The sequence below is a fragment of the Emydura macquarii genome, unplaced genomic scaffold (genome assembly GCF_026122565.2).
Source record: "Emydura macquarii macquarii isolate MOO-44397 ecotype Brisbane River unplaced genomic scaffold, CSIRO-AGI_Emac_v2 contig_719, whole genome shotgun sequence".
Classification (NCBI taxonomy): domain Eukaryota; kingdom Metazoa; phylum Chordata; order Testudines; family Chelidae; genus Emydura; species Emydura macquarii.
In genome coordinates, this window is record NW_027130856.1 from 10,575,573 (window position 1) to 10,594,258 (window position 18,686).

At 37.0% G+C, this 18,686-nt stretch overlaps 1 protein-coding gene across 3 annotated transcripts in view; it reads left to right on the forward strand.

The window, feature by feature from the left end:
- ESYT2 (extended synaptotagmin 2) overlaps positions 1-18,686 on the forward strand; it is a 140,979-nt gene that overhangs the window by 83,178 nt on the left and 39,115 nt on the right. For all 3 annotated transcript variants that reach the window (XM_067542695.1, XM_067542696.1, XM_067542697.1), the window contains exons 7-11: positions 8,908-8,963; positions 14,753-14,873; positions 16,335-16,511; positions 17,067-17,149; positions 18,374-18,422. In XM_067542695.1, coding sequence (XP_067398796.1) covers positions 8,908-8,963; positions 14,753-14,873; positions 16,335-16,511; positions 17,067-17,149; positions 18,374-18,422 — 486 coding nt within the window. The remainder of the gene's footprint in view (positions 1-8,907; positions 8,964-14,752; positions 14,874-16,334; positions 16,512-17,066; positions 17,150-18,373; positions 18,423-18,686) is intronic.

Sequence of the window (18,686 nt, forward strand, 5' to 3'; positions counted from 1 at the left end):
GTCAAACAAAGTATATAGAGAGCTCCGCCTGCTTGGTACCATGAGAGAAACAGTAGGAAATTCATGCAAAGATTAGAAATGTATTGATTGAAACATGCAGAAGGAAAAGAATTTAAACTAGACAAAAAGTATTGAACTGAAATTGAGTGACTATATAAAATAAACTTAATCAAAACCTATTAGAGTCTCTTTTTGGAGACATTGAATATTGGTTAAAGTCTCTCATTCACTCAAACAGTCCTTCCTGGTGAGTAAGCAAGGGTTAGTTCAGTTGTTAATTTCTGAATCAGGAATGATGATTACTTTCCTGCTTTAAACAAAACAGACACAGAAGGAGGAAGAGAGATAGGATATTAAAGAGGGGAAATACACCTTTTTTTGATATTCTCAAGATACAGGGTGGCTGGTCAGTCATGGATGATGCTTTGGGCTGGCAGGTCAGTCAAGACAGCTGTTACTCTGGACCCTGGCTCATCCTCCGAGTCAGGGACATCATCTAGTTGATCTGATAAGATCCCTCTCTTTCACTGGTCCTTCTCAGACAGAGTGGAGCTAGATGGGCCACCTCATCTTGCTGTGCTGGTGTTGTGCAATACAATTGATTTCAGGATCAGGTGAAAAACCAGGAGAGAAATATGACAAGAAGAAAAGTGTGGGACAGAAAAGCGCACACAAATGTGGGGAAGTCAGAGCAGAATCTCACATGCATCAGGCTGAAGTCCTTTCTGATATAGTGATGATGGTCAGGCATCCCCACTGAAGTATCAGTGTCTAATGTCACAGCAATAGTCCTTCCTGCAGTGATGGAAAACAAGAGTTTATTTTATGTCCCAAAAGCCTCTTTTTAAGGCCTCCCCAAAAAGGGATGGGGAAATCCTTTAATTATTTTGTCCACCAGTTAGGCTCTGTTTTGACACTCCAATTTTGGTTCATTATTTCCAATCCTCTACTTCTGCTTTGTTTACCAGTCATAATCTTAACATAGTCCTCAAGTAGTATTAGTAGATCCTTCGTTTAAATTAATTTAGTTTGTCTCTTTCTTGCATCTTTTCTTAAACAGGTTTATATAGCAGATCTTTGTGACATTTCATGAACCTTTACCCACTTTTCCTTGGTTAAGCTCACAATTAAAGTCGCCTGCTAGGCCCCAATTATTACAACAGTATTAATAAAAATGAGGATTTCATAGGTACCTTGGTGTCTGATTGTGATAGAGGTCATGACAATTTCACAGCACTTACAAATTGAGCCTTACCACAGAGTTTATTTTTCGAATGTCAGTTTATTTCCAGCTGTTCAAGCAATTTGATGTCACTGGCTATAATTCTACTATTATATTCAGGACATATCTTTCCTAATAGTGTATTTCTATGACCTCTAGATTATCTCAATCCTGAACGAAACTTAAAGGGGCAGGCTCATGTTTGATAGTACATAATAACATGTGGCATTTTGACCCTACAGACTAACTTTTATACACAGAAACTAGAGTGTAACTGATTAACAGCATGGCAGTAGATTTTTGGAACAGATTAATTATAAATACAAAAAACACTCCATTCACCAAATGTAATTAATTACCAACAGAGGGATAAAAACCCCAATTACACCTTCCAGTGAGATACATTTCCCCAACAACCTAGGAGCTAAAAAAGAGAAATTTGATAAGCTACTAACATAAGGGATATTTATCAGTATTTCTCTTTGCACAGAAGTGCACAAAATGTACCAAATCTTGTTTGAGGGCATTTTTTGCATACCTTTGGTTTTTTTCATCATAACTTACTTTTGGTGTCTGGTTAGGGTGTAATGTGGAAAAGGAAATCAGAGGGAAAATTAACACTGATATTATTTAATAAATTATATTTAATTCTTTAATAAATTACAATTTCTCAAGTCTTCTTAAAATATTAAATAAACTAGCACCTGCTTCTGACTGTAGCTTCAATCCTGAAATCTTTGTGTTAATGAAACTCCTGTGAGCTTCAGTGGGGCTTGCAAAGAAAGCCACAGAATTGGACTTTTAACAAAAATGCAGTAGTTCTGAGAGACACTTGCAGAAAAATGAATTAGGCATTGTGTTTGAGCTCTCAGGGCTCTTGCTGTATGGACTGTGGACAATCTGTGGAAAGAGTTTGGTCAATCCTGGATGGGGGTCAGTGTCACCAGTATTACAGCTAGTGAGATACTCAGTAAACTTCCTGGCAAGATGTTTGGTGTTAAAAAGACAAAAGTTATTTTCAAAGATGGGAGCAATAAAGGGACTACAGTACAGTTAGTTGTTGAATCTAAAAAAGTAGTTGAATTTAAATAATACACATTCTGTTTGTGCCAAACTGTAAATAGTAGTAGATTTCTGTAGATAAAATTCCTGGGGTGAGTCTACAATCATTTCAAAGAGCCATTCCGTTCTTCTCTGTTCCTGCAAGCACAATAGCAAAATAGCTTCACTAAATACTACTTCTCATGACTAATGATTCTTATAGAGTTTAGGAATTTAGACTCATCCTGTGGGTGATGAGAAATTGACATTGGCTAAACTGAATGTCAAGAATTGAGTAGCAATGACTGGTATAAATTATATTGAAGAAGCTCTAAAAGTTGTTGGTTCCTAAAATGAAACAAAAGCAAAATCCTAAGTTTTTTCCATACAATCTCAAGTTTCTTCATTTTTGTTAAACGCCAAAGTTATTTTTTTAAACTTTTTTACCAAGGTGGATCAATTTTAAAATCGAGGTTATTTTAAATGATTGATTTTAAAAGTATTTAAATTGTCTGGTTTTCTTAAAATAAAATTGATGTACATCAGGTTAAGTCTTTGGAAACACAATTTTTCAAATGAGTTATTTATTGCAACTTTACATGTAAAATCTGAAATTCCACTAAATAGGAAACAGATACAAAATACCCACTTCAGCCATTTATTACAAAATAGGAAGTAAAGAACTTCCAACATGTAAATAAAATTTGTTTCTGAATTTTAGAAATCAATTTAAAAATAATTTAACTTTTTTTAAATTTATTTTTGTTCTAATTTTTTTTCATTCTGGTATTTTCATATTTAGTCATTCGGAAACATGAGAGATTATAGAATCTTTAGGTTGCTTTGTTGTTTACTACACAGAGCTAAATGTTAAAATCATGAAAACATGTTTATCAGCCTTTTCAGTAGGTATTTCTTGACCATAATCAAGTGGGTTATTGTATCCCTTCTCATAGTGCATGCGTTAAACACATTTTATCTAAGAATTCTTCTAGGAACATAGACCTGGACTTTGACTTTTTGTTTAAATGTACATCTGAGGGCAAGGCTGAGCCATTGTACTTTGCAAATAAAGAAGATAAATAATAATTATGGTTGTGGCATAAAACTTTTGGGAACAAATGGCATATCTTGGATAGTTGCCAACAAGCCTTTACAAAACAAAATTTAGAATTTGTGCACAGAAATGTTCGTTCAAAGAGCAAGTTTTCAACATTAATACCCCATAATAAGTATTATTGTTTTTACTTTTTGGAGACTAGACATTTCTTCTGGTCACCATGTGTCTAAGCTGCATTCAATATTTAAATTAAACTGAAAGTTCTAGGGTGAGGACTGTGTGGTTTTTTTTGCGTATTTCAAAGTTACAAGCAAACTTCTGGTTTTCAGGAAACCATAAAAGACTGTTGTATTTATAAAGGCAAGAAACCCCAGAAAGCTGAACATGGGTTAATTCAATTACATCATAGCTGGGGTTTCCCATAAACTGTGTTCAATTACAAGTACTGGGAAAGCCTTCCTTCCTCTTCCTTATAGATTTTAATCCCTGTCAGTTCTTACAGTTCAGTGCACAGTATTTACATATACCAAAAAATGTTTGACAATAGATCCAATTCTGAAAACACTGTTGGGACTGTTCATGGTAGGAGTAAGCACTATCTCCACCAGCAAGTGTTTGCAAGATCAGACCTTAAACTGGTAAAGTCTTATGGGTATATGTTTGTTTAGAGACTACAGAAGACATGAATTCTTTGTTTTTAGAAAGAAAAAAATCTGGTTCCATTCTGTCATGTTTTCTAAAAATTTACATGTTTTTGTTTTTAATGCTCAGAGAATTCTGACCTGAGGACATGGTGTTTTGGTTTAAGAAATGTAACGGGGTAGTATTTATTCTCTCTCTTGTAGTAATCAGATAACTCTCGCTCCATGTTCTGATTGCTGCTCTGGAACTTTGGCTGTGCAGTGCTAAAATATTAACAGCTGCATTTCATAGTTGGCATTTTCTAAGTGTATTTGTACATTGTGTATGTTAACATACATACATTTGTCATGTGTTGACACGATCCCTTTCAACCAATTATCTTAATAAACCTCTTCATGTAATAAGTCTCATACGAATTTTTTCCCCTTGGGATATTTCAGGTCACTTTAAAGATTTAGCAAGGGGTTCATGACAAGGTTGGAAAAACTCATTGGCCGGTGTTAATGTGAACAAGTAACTCTACACTGCCTGATGAAATGAATGTAATATGCATCCTTCAGTTTGGCGAGTGTTCCTTTAGTACTCCCTGTAAGTCATAAGGACAAGTAATTTTTTGAGAGATATCTCTTGACCTTGGGCACCACAGAAAAGACAATTAACTTTTCTTTACAGCTGCTTTCCAGAATGAATTGGAAATCGATTGCAAGGTCTGGTTCCACCTTATTTCAATTGTTCTTTCCTTAGTGACCTTTCAGCTGGTGAATACAATAATTGTCTTTTAAGTGATTACCATTAATTGCAGTGAGACAGCAGATTCTTGCCATATTTTAGACTGTTCATCAACAATACAGAAAGCACTGATACCTGTGAACAGGAAGATGTCAGTATTCAGAGTGGAGCTCCAAACACCAGTTCAGAGTAGGTCTTTTCTACACACATCTGAAATGTCTTCTTTGTCGAAATCTGAAATGTCTTTTATGCCTTATCTATTCAATACGTTAATTTGCACCACCCTTTATTCATACCAGTCCCTGTGTCTCCAGTAGCTTTGCCTATTCTTTCCATTCACCATATCATCTGGTGGCTGGAAAAAGCAGCTACTGTTGCCTATCTACCCATGTGTGTTGGTCCTGCAGAGGGGCAATAGGGAAAGGTAGAAAGGTAGATGAATGGGAAACTTAAAAAAGGATATCCTTTCATTATTCTGCTTCCTGACTCCAGCAAAAAATCTGCAGTGAGTGGAGAGGGGATACAGGCGTCTGACCTCTTTCCAGGCCCTTGCTGCTTATCTGCTGTCCCTTTGGTACTCTGATAATTGCCATCCATTTTATTGCCCTAAATGATCAATCACAGAAGAGGATGGAATAGTCTTATAGCCTGATTCTTCCTTTTTGTTTTCTGGGTTTGTGAGTCTTCAAAATTAGGATTTATGCCCATACATTGAAAATTTGTTTGTCAAGTAATGTTCTGCGTAAATCCAAGATATTCTAAGACTTCAGTCAGCATTAATTCTGCTTATCATTATGTTCTCTTCCTAGAATCCCCATCCTTTTTTTTTTAAAAAAAAGATATGTCTTGTGTTGGTGATTAAGACTCTGATTCAACAAAACATTTAAGCATGTGCTTAATGTCAAGCAGACAGTCATCCATTAAAGTCAGTAGGACTAACCACATGCCTATATATTTGAGCACATGCATAAGAGCTATGTGGATTGGTCTTAAAATTAGTGCAGTTCATATGTTGCAGAATAGTAGAATGTAATAACTCTGAAAAGGCAACTACGGTTAAAATTCATGTCTTTGTTTAAGGTTATGCAAACCTGTATACAGGTTTAACTGTACCTCTGCTTTGCCTGGCCACTCAGTATTGGAGACAGGCAAGGTATTGAGGCTTACAAGAATCCAGTCTAGCTGTAGTTCTCCCAAAATATAGAGTAAGTACCTTTTAATTTTACATTAATATTTTGTTTTTGAATCTTGATTTCACTGCTTTTCTTCAGTGAGTGTTTTCCTTAAGAAAGAAGTTCAAGACTGAGCCTTCTGCAGTAAGTAACTTCCTTTTCAAAAGCCCCCAGTTTCCTCGAGTCCCAGCAGCAGTGATGAGTGAGAGTAGGGTCATGACTGGATCAAGGTCCCAGAAGTGCCTTCCTCCCATAGATTCCCATCACAGTTATTGCCTCCACAAACTTCCACAGGGAGTAGTTTCTAAGCCACAAATCTCTATCCTCATGATAGCTGAGTGCTATCAAATAGTAGGAGTATGGGTACTGGATGTTCAGAGATCTGGTTTCCTTACCTCACTGTGAAATTAGGCAAGTTTCTTCATATCTGTGCCTCAGTTTTTCCATCTATACAACAGTTGTACTTACCCATTTTCATAAAACCACATTTAAATCTTCAGATGTATGGTACTATGTAAAGGCATAGTCTTGTTTGTTGTTTACTGATAGTGCAAGCATTCAAAAGGAACTTTTCAGTTAAAGCAAATGGTTGAGATAGATTTGGCTCTTTAAAAAGAATGGCACGAGCCTTGGTTTTTAAATAAGAAAATGAATACATGTGAGCCTTGCTGTATATTTTTAGTAACCACGCATTGTAGACAGTTGCAAAAATCAGTCTTTGGTATTTGTAGATCAAGAAACAGAGCATAGTGGTTCAGCCAAAAGCTAGAAAGGAAACAAAAGGCTGTTGTGCCAATTTGCTTGTACAGTCATATTACCATTTGAGTGAATTATTTTTTCCATTCAGCTAATTTTAATGCAATTGATAGAATATATTTTAGAAAGTAAAAAGGAGATTGTGGCCAAGGAAATTCAATTCTATCAACTTGTTTACTTATTCAAAACCAATATGAAGCTTTTTCTTGCAAGAGAAGTACAGAGGGAGCTGTCGGCATTGTTTTAATTTTGCTAAACCAAAATGGAGTTTCTCTAATCAACAATTCATCTTATGTGTGTTTACATATTTGAACTTGTAAATTATATGGATTAAATAATCATATACTCTGTGTCTTTATGAATATCAGCCTACAAATACATCAGACAGGGACTCTGTCATTTGCTTTCATAATACAAGAATAAGGAACATTAAATGAAATTGAAGGGCAACACATTTTAAAACTGATAAAGAGAAATATATGTTGACACAAGGCACAATTAATCCTAAACTCACTGCTACATAATATTGTTGAGGCCAGGATCCTAGTAGGATTCAGAAAAGGATTAGGTATTTAAATAAACAATAAGAACATCTACATTTCTATAGTAAAAAATAAAAAGGCGTATGAACCGTAGCTAACAACCTAGATTTATGGAAGAACCTCACCCATGAGTGGTAATGCATGCCTCAAAGAGTTCCATGCGTTGCGGTGTAGCAAGTCAGTCTGATAGCCAGTTGGCCTACTGGTCAGGCAGTGGCTCCACAGTTCTTTCTGGCCTGGTCATTCTAGAGAGGGCCCTGGCTGATTCATACATGGCAGGCTTCAATCTCTCCTGAGAATTTCTTCTATTCCCCTTAGGGTTCTGTCATGGTAGAGGTACAGGCAAGCAAGGTAGGGGGACCCAGAGCTTCTGACTCCAGCGGGTCCCAAGCTGGAGCCCTAGAGGGGCATTACAGTCTCTGGACCACTTGCTGATGCACCCCAATTATACTCCCCCCAGGTTACTTCCTACTAGGCTGTGGCTCCTCTGGGGCATGGTGGGCTCCGGAGTATCAGATTAGTCTATCACTGGGACAAGGTCTTGTTCTTCTCAATCTCTTAGGAATTTCCAGTTCCTAAAGAAAGGGGGACTGAATCTGGATCACCGCATCCAGAGTAGCCTTAGGAATGCTACAACCACCCCTTTCACAGTTCCAGCCATCAGTATCATTTCCTGGTGCAGCCTGTAGCCCCTTCTTCCCTGTCTGTTGGGCTACCAGGATCCTTTTAACTATTCCTCCCACCTCCCTAGCTCAGTACTGCTCTATGCCTTGCACAGGTTTAGCGTGCAATCTGTAAACTCCGTCACAGAGATTCATCATGTAAATTGAGGTGCTGCATTTACAAACACTGTTCTTCAGGTCTCTAGTATGTCACTTGCCAATTGAGAAGGAGAGACACTAACAAATAGAGCAGAAAGCTGGAAGAGATGTTGAGTTCATTTTTTGAATATAGTTTTCAGGAACCTTAGGTTTGTGATTGATTTTTTCACAATGTCCAATGAATTAAAGTAAAAATATAAAAGGTAGGTTTTCATAATTTAGAAGTAAATGAAAATAGTAAATAGTAAATTAGTGTTGAGTATTCAGTCCACTGAGGAAACTTGTTTTATCTGTAGACTCAGTACTGTTGTGTCTCTCATTAGTAACTTTGTCAAGAAGTATGTGTAGAGTGAATGTATGTTATAGCAGTGGTGCCCAACCTTGTTACACAGGAGGTCCACCTACACCTAAGCAGAACCTTGTATGGGCCAAACAAATCCTATATATTTTAATAAGATTTAAAATCACCTGTACTGATTTATATTTTAAATTCAGCTTGTTTAGCATGTATTTAGTTAGGTTGTTTATAAACTAAAATGATGTAAACATGATGACAAAATGCTAATAAATTGGCCGTTAGTTTATTGTGTTGAAGCAGGCCACAGGATTTATGAAATTCTGTGGTGGGCCATAGGTTGGGCACCCCTGGACTAGTTGTTGGTTTGGCATGTCTAGAACCCTCCTGATATTGTATGTGTACACGTCTTATTGAGAGATTAATGATAGAACCAGTGTGTTTATAATGTTTAAAAACATAGCTGAAATTGTGTGCATGTGTTTTATCTGTTTTTTAGTTTTAAAACAATAGCTTCCTGGAAGCTAGCTGTCAGCTGTCAAAATGCTGTCAAAATGCTTGATCATCTGTTTTGTTTCTTCAGCACTGGAAACTCTGGCTTTTTTTTTCTTTTTCTCCTGTTTACAGCTTTTGGAAATTAACTGGACAGGACTGACCAATCTTCTGGATGTTCCAGGACTGAAGTAAGCATAATAAAAGTCCCTATGTCTGTTTTACTTCTTTGTCCATCCCCCTGCCTCAAAAGGGGGGAGGCAGAAAATTAGACAATCTAAAATGTCCTGGTTAAATCTGAAACCAGCTAAATATGTAGATTAATGCTTTAAGGCCCATTGCTACTTAATATTCCATTTAAAGTGCTATAGAAATTATTTAATGATTTAATTATAAAAATTATATTAATATAAGAAAGGGTCATGTCTAGATTGCTCACAGGGTTGGCATCCTGAACTGTCCACAAGGAAGGCTGGTGGGGAGCCAGGCAGCTGGCAAACTGAAAAAATCCATTTAGGTTCTCCTGAAATCTAAATGTTTTGCCATTCCTTCGCATGAAAAATTGTGTTTGAAAAGTTTTGTAGAATGGAAAATTCTGCTCCCAATTGGCTGTCATGTCTAGTAAGCTATTACTATTGTGTGTGTATATGTGTACAACAGTAATATGCCTTTGATGGCTTGAAATCTCCTATTCACTTTAATGGGAAAAATAATTTGTTTTAAATAAAGAGAAAAAGTACTTATATGGATTTCATTTACTAAGGTTTAAAATAATCCATGATTATGGTCTACTTTTTAAAAATTGAATAACATGGGGGGGGGGGGGGGCGCGGAAGGGTCTTCTCATAGCAGTTCGTTCTAAATATGTTCATGATTATTTTTCCTTAATTTGAAGCGGTTTAGTTCTTCTTCGAGTGCTTGCTCATGTCCATTCCACTATAGGTGTGTGCACGCCTCCGTGCACGGTTCCCGGAATTTTTTTCCCCTTAGCAGATCCCGTAGGCCTGGCTCCGGCGCCCCCTGGAGCCTTGCGCACATGCCGCAGTACATGAGGCGCTGCCGGCCCTACAACCCCTCAGTTCCTTTTTTCCGCCCGTGATGGTTGCTGGAACTAGCCTTGCTCGCAGCAAGTACTATTCCCCTTGTTTGAACTTGTTTGATATTCTAAGTTAGTTTTAGTTAGTTAAATAGTTGTTAAGTGTAGTTAGATAAGGCAAGTCCCTGTGGGGATTTAGAGCAGCTGGGTTATGCCCCCGTCGCCGGGATTCAAACTGTGTAAACCTCCTGCGAGAAGGCCTTCCCACTCAGCGACCCCCACGACCGCTGTCTTAAGTGCTTGGGGGAAGCCCACAGGAAAGAGAAATGTAAGTTGTGACCAAATGAAGTGACCAAGGAATATTGCTTTTTATATGTAAACAGAAGAAACACTTTGATCTAGGTTTATGATATTAAAGGATAAAAATTCCTCACAAAATGAAGAACTGGGAGGGGTGAAAAAAGGCTGTGGTAATCAACTAGGATAATATCATGAATTTCTTCACATAAAAGTTACCCATTTTTAGCCAAGGCTTTAAGATGTTGTGATATTGGAGCATAGGGTAATGAGAGGAGTGAGTTTGACTCTGACTTTTGGGATCAAATTAGAAAACTCGGGAAAATCACAAAAGCCAAAATTATCAAACTTAAATTTGATACCTGAAAATAAGATGCTTAAACTCTCAAGTGTTACTTGATTCCAGAATCATTTTGGTAACTTTCTTGGATTAAGGAACCCAAATTAAGGAATGAGATTAATAATCAATATGTATGACTAAAACAGCTTCACTTAAAGATATTTGAAGCTGTTGTATGAAATCCCAACTGAAGAAGTTGAAATTAGAATTGCATTAATAAATTAGGCTAATGGTTGCCTAACTGCTTTTGTTTAGAGCCCACTTAAGACTGACTCTTCAAGGAAAGAAGTCCTCTTGACAGAAAAGAAAATTATGTCCTTCTAGAATATAGCCTTTGAAGAATCTTTTGCTGTGGTCAGCTGATAAAACTGGTTAAAATATCAGCAACATTTCGGCTCAGTAGACTTCAGAGATTCTTATCTAGCTATATATTAGTTTGTTTGGTAAACAGATCTAAAATGTAAATAAAACTGTGTAAGTATGCCAGAGTAAAAAAACTCAGTAATGGTTACCACAGCAACCTCAACTGGCCACACACAAACATAATGTGTGTGCAATGTGGGCGAGGTGTAGTTGCTATGGGAACTAAAATTGAATTGACTTGTGTGTTTAGTCTCACCAATAACACATTAGTGCTGTGTTTGCATTCATTATCTTTGATTTGGAAAGATGGACCTTCAAAACAAACCTATTTCAGTCATTGTAACTAGTGGTGAATAAGATGTTGGTGCTTGCAAGGAAGGATGTCTCCCATTGATCATCTACTAAATGTTTGTGGCTCTGGCAGTTATATCAGCTGTTCCTGTTTTTCTTTAAATGATTTATTTTGAGACTATGCTTGAAGTGTTTATTTTAAGTAATATTTACCCTTTAGCTTTTTACAAAATGTAATTAACTCATGATACAAATTGCCACAGGACCTCACTGAAGCCATGAGCTTAGTAGAATTCAGGGTTTATACAGTAGGGAATACCCACTGTTATATTAGATAGGATAAAAATAACTTTGTAATGTAAGTGACATAAATACTTATGCTTCAGGGCACTAGTGAACCACTAGGTGACAGGGATTAGGAGGAAACTTCCACCTTTGGGCAAAATATTCCATAATTGTCCACTATGGGGTTTCTTGTCCCACCCTTAAGCATCTGATAGTAGCCAGCAATAATCAGAGAAGGGATATTGGGCTAGATGGATCATTGGTGTGATGCAATTTTGCAATTCCTATGTTCCTATAACAGTGGTTGCCGTTAAGAAATCAGTTGTTTGCTAACAGATACCATAGTTATTTCTTATTCGAGGTGTAGGAGGAAACTGTGGTGTCACAGATACAAATAGTGTGCGGTGACAGACTGCTAACAAATTACTGACTTTTTAATAAGAACTACAGTACATCAGCTTTCTGTACGAAGTTGAAAATGTTTTAGTAAATCACTGGCATTGTCTCTGTAGTCTGCATCAATGTAACAGTTGGAAGAAAACAGTTCTTTCTTGGAAGAGGACTTGCTAGCATTCTGGCTCTACTAGACACACCTTTTCTTGGAGTGAAAAAATGTAGCAGTTCTAGTTTTGTCACAGTCCAGCTGTTTCAAACTGAGGATGGTAAATATTTGAGGTTAACTGGTAAAGCTCCACCCATTACAGTAAACTTGGTAATCACAGGCCGGTGTTGCTGTCTCACTATTATGGGTTTTATTTTGCTGGTTTTCACTTGAGCTGTAAAACCTATCATTATTCAATAAAGTCTCACAGATGTCTAGATTTAGATTTTACCTTCCATATTTTGACGCCTCTATTTGACTGGGGTTCATACACCCACTAAAGATAAAACATTTTCCTAGGAATTTAAAATATTTTAAAGACACAAAACAATCAGCTGAGTGTTTTGATGAGAAAGATTGGACACTGCCAGTTTCATTAAGTGGCCACCTCTAGGGCTTGGTAGTGGAGTTTCATGTTTACAGGGAAGGTTCCGGAGGGGGTGTGTGCCTTCTACTATCTGCATGCTTCCATCAATTAACATGCTTGTTCAGTGACGCACAGAAGGCAGGAGGAGGAGGTCTTCAAAGCGAATTTGTAGCATTCAAGTTCAAATGCCAATTTTAGTTATCCACTGGTCAAACTACAGTTAATATGCTGATTCTGTTATCAGCCTCTGTTTTCAGAGGTTTATCCACTTACCAGCAAATAGTCTCCTCCAAATGAAACTTGAATATACAGGTTACTGCTTCGATGCAACTTTCCTATCTTTTTTTTTTTTTTTTTTTTTTTAACAAAAGAGTTTATTCATGTGTTTAAAAATGTTGGTTTACTTCCTAAAAACATTTTTAACTTTCACCTAACTCAAAACCAGTTTAGTCTGATTTAAACCAACAAAAAAATTATTAACTTAAAGACAATAATATGAAAAGGAGTTTAATTATCCAGGAATTGTAGTACCTAGGCACTGTTTTCTCTGTTCAGATAAAATAAGACTTCAACTTGCCTTTGGATTTTAATGTTTCAGCAAAGCACTGTGCAGTTCTGAGGGATGTTTGAGTAGGAGTTGGTATGTTTTGGGCTAGTGAAGGATGAGTACTTCATGAAGGATGGCAAGGACAATGTATGATAATGGTGACCTGTAGCATATGTGCTCTAGAAAGAAGTAGATGAGTGTTTTTTTCTAACTTCAGGGTGCATATTTTAGTAAATACCAAGTCGAAGCATAACATATAGCTTGTGATTAGAGCCTTGTCAATACTTGAGAATAGCCGCAGTTCAGTAATTGGTGGGCTCTGGGCTGTATTCTACTTGTACTGACAAGGGGAACAAGAATTTGCCCATCAGTTTAGTCAGTACAAATGCTGGCTTGCCCTTGTCTACAATTAGCAGCCAGCACTTGTTCAGCTACACCAATTGCTGGATCAGGGTTACTCCTGAGTGCAGATGAGGCTTTAAACAAATTGTCCATGTTGTATGTCCTTTTGTGAGTAGTCCAAAACATTTGCTGCTGTTTATTATCTTAAGTCCTATCTACCCTGAAATTTTAAAATAGCACCTTTAAAGTGTGTGGCTTCACTAACAAAATCGAATTTGCAATTCATCACTGATACAGTTCCACCAGCTATAACAATACTAGAAACTGTGGTTTAGAGAGGGCTCAGGCATGTTTCCCTATGTCATCTAACTGTGGTTAAAACTCCTAAACCTCCCTACTGCACCAGTAGTGAATTGCATGTCCAGGTTTTACCATTGTAGACAGTACAACCAGACAATACTGTTTCACTAGAAATGTACTAATGTGATTTCATAGTTTAGAATCTATCTTAATATTTTGTCATTGACTTTGCTCAGGAGAAATGTAACTAGTGTGATTTTAGTGCCCCTCCTCTTCACAGTGTGACACTAGTTCTCTCTTTGCTGCAGGCTATACTTCATTCTCACAGATCTCATTTTTTCTTTGTGCATTTTTTAAAAATTTAAATCCTAATTTCTTTGAATGCATGCAAAGATAGCTTGTTTTGTAACAATACAATACAGCGTAGCTTTCCAGAACAGAGTTGAATGATTAAAATAATCACATTTAAAAATTAAAACACGTAAGAGTTAACATCTGCTTCATCAATATATAATGGAGGTAAAGGACCTTATACTTTATTCAATAGCCTTTTCTTCTGGACAACGATGGTGAGAGGCATGGATTAATTACATTGTTGATGGAAAAGTAGAACATACACAGTATAGACTACCTTAGGCCTTTCCATTATTTTACATGTGCTGCTTCCCCCTGGTGGCTCTTTGGGGTGAAAATTCTGTGTGTCTTAAAATCCAGATAAATTAGAGGAAAAAATCTATATAACTTCCACAGAAGAAAATGTGCCCTGTAGCCAAAAAAAATGGGCATGCACTTATGCAGCTTAACAATATAAAGGGCAAAATTTCGATTATTAAAAAGTTCCTATACAGTACGATGCAATAAGGATATAAAGATGTGGTTTTTTTCTTTATCTTCTCACCACAAAATATGCAGACATGTTATTTCTACACTGCAAAATGTAAAGCCCACTGCCTTCTTACTGAGGATTTTGCTCATGTACGTGAAAACTTCAGTAAGGGCCCAAAACATACTGGCTTAAAGTAGTCTTATTACAACGTTTTTGCTTATTGTCCTGTAGTATGCTAGTATTTTAAGGATAATTGTAGATCTGCTAAGAACTTCTATTATTAAGAGGATTGCAAGTTTTCATGCTCAAGCAGCTACAACATGTTAATGTCTCATGGACATGTCTTTAAAATCTTTATCTTGTTAAGTAAGTTTTTCTCCAACAGTGGTTTATCGGATACCATAATATTGGATATAATATCCAACTACTTGGTGCTTCCAAATCGAATCACAGTCCCTCTTGTGAGTGAAGTACAAATTGCCCAGTTGCGGTTCCCAATACCAAAGGTTAGCACTTTTGTATTATGAAGTAAATTGTCATTAATATATCAATTGAGTATGGTATTGATGTTTTTCAAGATATACATTTACCTGTATGTATATGTAATCATATTATAGCTTCTTCTATATGCAACAGTACGACTTATTCTGAACAGAGTCATATTGTTTATATTGAGGTACCATTTATAAATAGTTTATAAAGAGTTTATAAAAGATAGCTGCACGTGTGACCCCATTACCTTCTGTGTTGCTAGAAACTTTTCCCCCAGTAAGCAAAGAGAATGGTTAGATTCTTTAGACCAAAGCCCCAGATGGATATTTTTATTAAAAAATATAAAATTAACTATTTTATTTTAGGTGATAGCATAAGCCAAATTGCTGGATGTCACAGTTGTTTCACATTAGAGCTGAAGTTTCTTGGCATCACTGCTGCGTATCTTATTTTCAAAGTAGAAAATTGCCCTCCCAAGTCCTGAGTTTTAGGGGCCTCCTTTGTCCATAGATCTTCCCGCTCCTATGCAGAAGCCATGGCAGACTAACAGGACTATTCTGAAAGGCATGTGTCATCCCTGTGTGCCCACTTGTGGTGAAGTGTGGTGCTGCAGGGACTCCCTGCCTAAATTTCCCCCAACAGATTGTCAATAAGTTTAGCATGGCTTTAATTAATTGAACAGCTACTCCACTTCCAGCCCTCTCCCCCCTTTTTGAGAGTCTCATTTATTAATGGAAAATTCAACACAGACACAAGAAAGCTTCACCCAAGCTTCTTAGCAGGAAGGCGTGCTTCCTCTGAGTCTGTCAGTCCCATGTCCAGATCCTTGATATGGGAGCACTCTCAATGCTGATTCCTTCCTAGGAAGCAGGGCCTTCCTGCCATGACTTCAGTTCTTCTTCAGGCACAGCTCTTCATAGGCTGGCCTCCTGCGACTATCTGGGAAGTCCCTCCCAAAGTTCCTTTCCCTGTAGTTCTCTTGCTCTCTTCCCTGGGAGTTTGCTTCCTGAGAAGTTGCCTTTCTCTAGGAACACTCTCCTTAACTGAGCTCTGGTAGCCTTTTATCAGCTCCTGGTACTTGTTTGCCATTCAGCTGCCAACCAGTCACCTCAGTGGTTAATTATTTACAAGTGGACTGAGATGAGTTAAAGAGGCCCGTCATAGATAGATTTGGCCATCCCTTCCCTTAATGGGCCAGCAACTCTTTGGCACCTGTGTTTGCAAAAAGTGCCATTAGCATTTTAATTACCTTGATTCTGAAGATCTCAACTGAAAGTAGTCAGATACTGTAGATTAAATGTATTACTATAAAAAAAGTTTGGAATACAAACTAGTGGAATCCACATTAAACACAAATATAGTCTCAAAACAATGATGGAATGTTTTAAAAGAATTTACAGAAACTGCTTTTGAGAATATTAATGACCCTAGAGATTTCTAGATCACTAAGTAAACACTTCTCTTTGTTTTCTCAGGGTGTTCTAAGGATACACTTTATTGAAGCTCAGGATTTGGAAGGGAAAGACACATACCTAAAGGGAATTATCAAGGGAAAGTCAGACCCTTATGGAATAATTCGTGTTGGCAACCAAATCTTCCAAAGCAAGGTCATCAAAGAAAATCTCAGTCCAAAGTGGAATGAAGTGTATGAGGTACAATTTGTCAGAGGCTGCACTACACAATTTAAAATTGTTTTCCAATGAGTCACTTTGTTCTGGTCAATGGAAAATACTATAGAGATTTCCCAGATTAACTTCTGGATGTGCCCCCTGTTAAAATCCCAGTTATTGATACATAAATGGCCTATTGATTTAAGGTGTAGGTCTCTTTAGCCTGGGGTTAGTCACAATATTTGTGAAGACAAATTCTAGGCATGCTTTAATTAAAATAAGTGAGCTTTCTAAAGCCAGGAAGTGTTGGGTTAACGCTAAAACTTCATTCTAGCATTGTTACTTCTAGATAATGCTACTGATACATTATAATGCATCTAGTTTTCAGCATTTGTATGTTAAAATCACTTAAAAATAGTTGACTCACTCCCCAAATTCAGATTAAATATTTATTATTGCATTTGCTTTGTGTGGTGACAAATGCACAGTGGTGCCGTGGTTCACAATGTTTTACTGTTGCTTTGCTCTTATATTACTGACTAGGTAATCTCACCATTAATGGTATAGTCTATCTGCTAACAACTACTATATTCCTAGGCCTTAGTGTTTGAACATCCAGGACAGGAGCTAGAGATTGAGCTCTTTGACGAAGATCCAGACAAAGATGACTTTCTGGGAAGGTAAATGCTATAGGAAGATCTGTTGCTAAATATGGCCAAAGAAATTAAATGTTCTGAAGTACTCAGTTGGAATTTTTTGCATATATTGAGGTTTGATGTAAAATAAAATTTAAAAATAATGTATCTTTTAAAAATTTTGTAAATAAACAAATAGAAGATTTCCCTAATTCCCTGGATATGTATTCTGGAGTCCCAAAAAATATGTGACTATTGTGTACCATTCTGTAGATAAAACTGAGCTCTATGTGCATATGAAAACATTTTAAAAGAAGTGAATTAATTCTTAAACAATCTAACATTTTGTACAAGTTTATGATGATACAGATTTTTTTCTCCTCCAATTTAAACTTCAGAAATGTGTAGAAATGGTAACATTTACAGAAAATTTAATTTTTCCAATAAAATTATTGATTTAAAGTAGTGTTATAGAAAATGCTACACCATGCAGTTTTCAAAATATTCTTTCTGGAATAATAGTTCTGGACTGAAAAAATTAAATTATTGATGGAAACAGATGTAGCATTGCTAAGTCAAATCTATGGTATATATAATATTTCCTTGCAGACAAAGTAAAGATGGCTTAAAATAATAGAACTATTGCACATCTTTTGTCCTTGTAAACAGAGTTTTTGAAAAGGTTCCTTGACATTTTATTTGTCCTAGGACTAACCCCATTAGATGGTGTGAATAATATCTGAACTGCCACATCTTCTCCAACATCATGCTTATCCCCGGCACCCCAACCCTACAAAAACATTTTTGTCCCACAATCGATTTTATTCTTCCTTCAAATAATTCTGCCATCTTGCCTCTTAAAAGACTTTTGTGGAGCCGCTGTTGGTCTCTTCAATGTACAGGAATTTCTTGCCCCCTCTCCCCAGCTCCTTCTCTACAACTGGACCAACATTCCTTACTTCTCCTCAACCACTTTTAAAGAAGCAGCAGCTCAAAGGCTTCTCTGCTCCTTGCTTTCCCCATCCCATATTGTAAAAAGAGCAGCAGCTCAGTCATGCTGTTCCCTGTCATCCCCTGTGATGTTACTCCAGCCACTTGGCTCCCTCACTTCCCTTTGTCCTGTTAAAGAAGTAGCAGTGCTTGGCCACTTTGCTACTTTTGTCCCAGATGCTCTCTTGAGAAGGAACCTATAGTCGCCAGGATAAATGAGTTTTTCAAGTCCTGTGCTAGGCTTTGTGATTCCCCTCTGAAGTGTTGTTGTTCTTCTAGTCTAATGATAGATCTAACTGAAGTTGAGAAGGAGCGCCTCCTAGACGAGGTAAGTCTGTCACTAGTTGATTGATATTTGCCCCCTTTTTTTTTCATGGTAATCAATCCTGCAGTCCTTACACATGATTGAATGTTAATGTCATGCATAGTCCCATGGACTTTAGTTGTTAATGACTTCATTGGGATTATTCACAGAAGTGGTTTGGATCAGTGAAGGTTGCAGGAAGAGGCCCTTCATCTTTTATCATACCATGCCTAAGGTTGCCAGCATATGCAAGCCGGGAGTAAACATAAAAGGACTGACATATTTTTG